This window comes from Saimiri boliviensis, chromosome 4, assembly GCF_048565385.1.
Source record: "Saimiri boliviensis isolate mSaiBol1 chromosome 4, mSaiBol1.pri, whole genome shotgun sequence".
In the NCBI taxonomy this organism is placed as follows: Eukaryota; Metazoa; Chordata; class Mammalia; order Primates; family Cebidae; genus Saimiri; species Saimiri boliviensis.
This window is the reverse complement of record NC_133452.1, coordinates 111,770,743-111,777,549: the sequence shown is the minus strand read 5'-3', so window position 1 is coordinate 111,777,549 and position 6,807 is coordinate 111,770,743. Positions and strand designations below refer to the sequence as shown.

General features: G+C 45.5%; 1 protein-coding gene across 3 annotated transcripts in view; it reads left to right on the top strand.

Annotated features, from left to right (window-relative positions):
- Positions 1–488: 488 nt before the first annotated feature.
- SENP6 (SUMO specific peptidase 6) overlaps positions 489–6,807 on the top strand; it is a 120,210-nt gene continuing 113,891 nt past the window's right edge. For all 3 annotated transcript variants that reach the window (XM_039467482.2, XM_039467481.2, XM_039467480.2), the window contains exon 1: positions 489–1,203. In XM_039467482.2, the coding sequence (XP_039323416.1) occupies positions 1,152–1,203 (52 nt within the window). In that variant the 5' untranslated portion in view covers positions 489–1,151. The remainder of the gene's footprint in view (positions 1,204–6,807) is intronic.

Below are 6,807 nucleotides of genomic sequence, written 5' to 3'. Positions count from 1 at the left end.
CCGTTTAAAGCTGACTGGTAGGATCTTTCCTGATACATTATTCTGGAAACATCTTTAAAATTAAATGTAGACCACAAATCATTTACTACACGTGTGATTTCAGTACCGCACTACCTTTTCTCTTCAGCTGGCTGTGCTTGAAATTCTAGGGCCTTCTCAAGCAATGACATTTTCACATTTCTTGGGCATCTGCGGTACCCGAGGCGCAAACCCGTCGCCGCCCGCAGACGCGCACACGCCAGGTTTGCCATGGGGCCCTGGGCGGCGGGGGTTCTGGACCGACGTCGCCTGGGCCGAGCCGGTGCCGTGAAAGGCCGGCCCTGCCAAGAGCCCCGGCGGCGGGCGCCGAGTCAGGGCCGGGTACGGCGCCGCAGCCCGCTCTGCCCGCGAGCCGAGCCGGGGCTGCCGAGGGGGAGCCGCGCTGGGGGCGGCGGCGGCGGCGGCGGCGGCGGCGGGGCGGGGGCGGGAGCCGGGCGGCAGCTCCGGCGCCCGTGGGGGAGGAGCGGCAGCGGCCGCGGCTAAAGCTGCCGTGGCGACCGACGCGAGGCGGTGGCAGGGGACCCACCCCTGTCCACATGGACAGTCGTAAAGGCCTCCGCTGATGCATTCACGCCTGGGCGGGGTGGGCGGACGGCCGTAGCGGCGGCGGCTGCAGAAGGAGCGAGGGGCCCGGAGGCGCCTGACGGCCGCAGCGACCTCGCCGCTCCGGCGCGGCGGGCGCGGCCATTTTACGGCCTGGGACGGAGGGAGGCGTGTTTGTGTGCTCGCCTCCGTCCTTCTTTCTTGGGAACCCGCGGCTGGGGGAGATTTCTTAGGCAGTCTGGGTGGGCGGTGGATGGGGAGTCGCGGGCCGAGAGGCACCGGGCCCGGGAAGCGCCGCCGCCGTCGTCGCCGCTCGCGTTCCCCCGGAGGGGCCTGAGGAGAAGCTCGGGCCGCGGGCCTCGCCGCCCGCCAGCCCGCGGACAGGCCGGGGCGCGCCCGGCCCGCTTTTGTGTAGGCCCGTGAACGTGGGAGCGCCGCCCGCCTGACGGCCGAGCCCGAGGCCCGCAACCCTGCGGCGGCTACCCTCCTCCGGCGCGGCCCTCCATCCCGGCGAGCACGGCGGCGGTGTGGGCCATGGATTAAGAAGGAGGCGGCGTGGGAGGAGGAAGATGGCGGCCGGCAAGAGCGGCGTCAGCGCCGGGGAGATTACTTTTCTGGAAGGTACGTCTGTTTCTGCCCTTGCGGGGAGGAGTGAGGGTATACGGGAAAACGTGGCCCCCAGAACCCCGGATATTCAGTTATCTGCGCTGGGTGGGTTCGGGGGGTGGGGGGCGGCGAAGTACGAGGGGTGAGCGATGACGGGGAGGGATGTGCCGCGAGCGCGCCGGGTTCGAGTCGGCCCCGGCCAGTGGCTCCTCTGCGAGCCGGTTCGGCTCGGGGGGCGCGGGTGGATTGAGCTGCGAGCCGGAGTGGGTGGGCGTCCTTTGAGAGTGCGCGCTGAAGTCTTTGACATGTAAAAAAATTTTGGGGTAGTGGCCTAAGGATGAGGGTAGCCTGCGTTCACATCTTGTTTGGCGTTCATGAAAAGTTTCAAATTGCTAAGGTTGGGTGCCACTGGGGACCAGTCTAAATAGGGAGGGGACAGACAGTTTCATGGAGGTGTGTTTTAGGCGCTCTCGTCTGTTCCTCAGTTTCAGGCTTCCTTTTGCAGCCAGCCTCCAGATTAGGCCTGGCCTTGTCTGATCATCTTTCAGAATGTGTTTTTATAAAAATATTCTATAGAAATAATTTATCTGGGAAAAGAGTAACGTTTACAGTGTCAATTTTGGGGCTGTAACAAAAGCTTATTGACAGAATTTGAGTGTTTATTCACTTGTGAGGAAAGTTAAACATTTGCTGTGAGTAGGCTAAGCCAGTCTCAAGAAAAACAAAAATATGTTTTTGTTGGGGATGGTGGTAATAGGGAGCAATATTGATTTTTCGGCCGATATATAAGGACCCCCAAAATAGAGCTAAATGTTGTTGTAACTGTGGACCAAGAAGTGTTTATATTACTTCATTTGACTACGGGTTTAGTGTTTGCATTGGTGAGTGAGTTTATAAATTTGTTTAGCAAAATGACTCTCTGCTGCTTAGAGATTCATTCTTTTTGTTAAAAAGAATTAACTACTCTGGATAATTTTGCAAATATGATTTTCATTGCAATATGTCATAAGCCTTAAAATATAACCTTTTTTAGTATGTTTCAGAAACATTACTGAATTAACAAAGAACAATTTAACTTAAAATTAAGAAAACCCCTAGGGTAACAGGTTCTATAGGAGGGTGTTGAGGCATGGGAATGCCTTGGTGCTGCTTTTGTAACAGCCTGGAATACAGTGCCTGGAATACAGTAGGTACTCAATATTAGTCTAGTGAAAGAGTAATGAATAATAGAGGTAATTTTTCTTAATTATTCTTATTTGAGTATCGTGAAGTGAGAAAACATCTTTACGTACAAGCCAGCCTTCTTTAATCTAAAAGTGATGAGAACTTTACAGGAGGTTTCCTAGTAAGAAAAGCTTCTGAGTTTTTCTGGGTTCATTTCGTATTAATAGATACCTGTCAAGAGGCTGAGAGGGTGGAGCTGTGTTACAGGTAGTGTTATGTGCTTTGTTTTTGTTTTGAAATTAGAAACAAAAGATGGCTTACTCGTGCTTATTATATTCAGTATGCAGATGATTATACTTTGGTGCTATCCTGGATTTCCAGCTTCTATAGGCTTCTGATGGAGTTAAAATTCTAATTGGATGAACATAGGGAGGATATAAAAGCACAAGTAAAGCCACAGATGTAGAGTTAATGTGAGTTTCAAACTACTGCTTTTAGTTTATCCTAATCTAAGGATCTTTGAATGTACAGGTGCGAGTTTTACCATGTCTTCAGCTTTTTCTTACATCAAGCAAGTGGTAATTTGTTTAGAGCGTAAGCGTAAGTGGTCTGGGCGCGCTAGTGCACGCCTGTAATCCCAGCACTTTGGGAGGCAGAGGCAGGCAGGCGGATCACTTGAGGAGTTTGAGACCAGGCTGGCCAACACGGCGAAACCCCTCTCTACTAAAAATACAAAAATTAGCCAAGTATGGTTGACGTGCTCTTGTAGTCCCAGCTACTGCGAAGGCTGAGGCAGGAGAATCGCTTAAACCCGGGAGGCACCGGGAGGCAGAGGTTGCAGTGATGGCACCACTGCACTCCAGCCTGGGCGACAGAGTGAGATTCTGTCTCCAAAAAGAAAGAAAGAAAAAAAACATAAGGGAAAGGAACAGCTTCAGTTCCTCATAACTTTATAACCAGTTTTCATATACGGTATTGAATCTTTTCAAACAAACGAATATTTAGTACTACTTATGTTTTCTGCATAGTTTTCCATGATTCTTTTGGTTTCTTACACTTTTAACAATAATAATAAAATATTCTGGCCAGGCATGTTGACTCATGCCTGTAATCCCAGCACTTTGGGAGACCAAGATGGACGGATAACATGAGATCAGGAGTTTGAGACCAGGCTGACCAACGTGGTAAAACCCAGTCTTTACCAAAAATACAGCAATTAGACAGGTGTGTCGGCTCGCACCTGTAATCCCAGCTACTCGGGAGGCTGAGGCAGGAGAATCCCTTGAACCCGGGAGGGGAAGGCGGAGGTTGCAGTGAGCGAAGATCGCGCGATTGCACTCCAGCCTGGGTGATGAGTGAAAATATGTCTGTAATAATAATAATAAAATAATAATAAAATATTCCACCATGATTTGCCTTACATTTTGTATTATCAGATTTATAACTGTTCAAAATATTTCCCCATACATAGGCTCCTAGGATTTCGTATTAAAACAGCTACATATAATACTTTCTTTACTTTCCAATTGACTCCTTGAAAAACTAAAGTAGGTTTTCATTGGCTCATCACATTTATAGCATCCTACTCTACTAGGCAGTGTACTACAGTACAGTGCAGAAGATAGTCAAGGACTCTGCCTTTATTTAATCTAATACGGCAGAGGAGATATGGGTAAAGATTCAGAGGTAATACCTGGTTCCATTTGATCAACAGAAAGGCTGAAATGAAAAAAAAAAAAAGACTGAAATGTAGAAAGCAAACAAGAGAGTGATATGAGAGGCAAGAAATCTCCCAGTCAGGATCATGAATAATTTTTATGTCATTCTCATTAGTGGGAAGCCATTGAAGAGTTTGGGGCAAGGGGGTATAATGATATGGTTTAGCTTTTTTAAAAAAATCACTTTGGCTGCTCTCTTTGGAATGAATTGAAAAGGGACAAAATTAAAAGCAAGACAATTAAGATAATATTGTAGTCAAGGTAGAAGTGATAGGGGCTTCAATTAGGATGATGTCAGTGTAGACTGGGGAAGAGAAGTTGATAGATTGAGGATATGTTTGGATGTAGAGCTTACAGGACTTGATATGAGTATTAGAATAAGAGGAATCAAAAGGTTTTGTTTAGCTTGAGGTGTTGGTGGTACTGCCATTTACTGAGATAGACATTTACTGAGACAGAAGAATGAGAAGGAACTTAATAACACTGGTCATATTAAATGTGAGATGTCTGTTTGACATTTTTGCTCTGAAGTATGTTTTACGTCTTTGTAACTACTGAGATTCTAATTCCCTATCTTTTTATAGCTTCTCTAGGGAAAAGGAGACCTACTGGCTGCCTTATTTTATTTGTACAAAAGCACACTAAAATTGTATGGATTTCATTAGGCCACAACTTGTGTTCAATTTTTTTACTCTCCTCTTCCCTCTTTGACTTTTCTTTCACTTCTGTTCACTATCGGTTGCTCTGTCGACTTATGATAGTCAGTTTTGGCAGGTTACTCCTCTGTATTCATTTATTCAGTCAACAGATATTTATTGAGCACCTACTAGGTTGTAGCCCTGGCACTGCACTTAGATGCACAATGGTGAGCGAGAAGAAACCAGTTTTTTTCATGGAGTGTCCAGTCTAGTGAGGAAAGTAAACAAAATAAATAAATAAAATAAATACTCTTAAACGTAAAATTACAATTGACAAGTACAACAGTGGTGAATTGTTGATACAAGTTGAACATCCCAAATTTAGAAATCTGAAATGCTCCAAAATTTGAAACTTTTTGAATGCCAACATGATCAACCTAAGAAGTGCTCATTGCATCCATTCAGATTGTTGGATTTGGGATGCTCAGTGGGATAATTTAATTTGCAGATATTCCAAAGTAAAAAAGAAATCTGAAACCTAAAACATTTCTTCTAGTTTTAAGCATTTCAGATAAAGGACACTTAACCTGAAATCATGAGAATTGGATCTAATCAGGGTGGTTTGAAGGATGAATTAGAGAATAGAAGGTGGAGAGGCAGTGCTTTCCAAGCAGAGAGAATAAAATAGGGGAGCACGGCATGTTTGGGGAATTTAAGGGAGGACAATACAGTGTCAGCAAGGAGAGCACTGCAAGATGATACTGCCAGTGACATCAAATTTATTTCAGAAAAGGTCAACAGCCAGGCATGGTGGTTCACACCTGTAATCCCAGCACTTTGGGAGGCCTAGGTGAGAGAATTGCTTGAGCCTAGGAGTTTGAGACCAGCCTGGGCAGCATAGTGAGATCTTGTGTGTACAAAAAAAAAATAAAAAATTATATGGGAAGATTGCTTGAGCCCAGAAGGGCAAGGCTGCAGTGAGCCGTGATCCTGCCACTGCATTCCCACCTGGGAGACAGAATTGAGACCCTGCTGCCCGCCCCCCTATCCCCCGCAAAAAAAGATCATTAGCTGCTACATGGAGAGAGCTTCAGAGGACCAAAAGATTATCCAGTTAGGAGACGAGTTGGCTATAGGACAAAGGTGATTAATGGTAGCTAGCTTGTTCTTATAAACTTGCTTTTAATATTCTACCTCCTCTTTTCTCTCTGGCGGCTCTAACAAGTTACTTACTCTCTCACACATTTCTTCATTTTTGTACTACACTTGTTCATGTCTAGTTTTAACCAAGTGAATTCCTTCACCCACGTTTTCTCCCATTTTTCCTGAAATAACTTTTTTCTGTCTTTCTAATATACATATATAAGTACCTTAGTTTGTTTTCCTTTTCATAGTCTGTCTTCCTTTATGGACCATATCGCTTAGATTGAAAAGAGTGATGCTAAACTGTTCCTTGCAATGTTCTATACAGATACCAGCAAACATGCTTCTGTCTCCAAATGAAAAGTGTTTTCCATTTCCCCTTAGCCAGTCTTTTATGTTATATATGAACTCAGTGCAGAACCCAATCATTTGCCAGTTTTACTAGAGACAGTAAATACCTCACACTGTGTGTTGAACTAAAACACAGTTTCTCCCAAATGATTGGCATTCCATGAAAAATGAACAGGGATTTTAGTTTCTGCCTGCTTAGGGGAATACACCTGTTTTTCTTTTGATTCCATTACTTTTGGAAACTACATCATGATGTTATTCTTTATTTACTCCTTGCTTAAGTATGTTTATTTTCTGATTTTATCCCAGTTAAAGTGATACATTCTGTTTATCGTATGATTTCAAGTACTTACTGGAAACAGTAAAGTAGAACTTCACTTGGAATGAAAGTGATTTTCAAGCCAAGTGCAGTGGGTCATGCCTGTTATCCTGAGATAACAGTTTGGGAGGCCAGGGCATAGGATTACTTGAGCCTAGGGGTTCAAGACCAGTCTTGGCCACATAGCGAGGCCCCATCTCTTCAAAAAAATACAAAAATTAGCCAGATGTTACAGCATGTACCTGTAGTCCCAGCAATTCAGGAGGCCAAGGTAGGAGGATTGCTT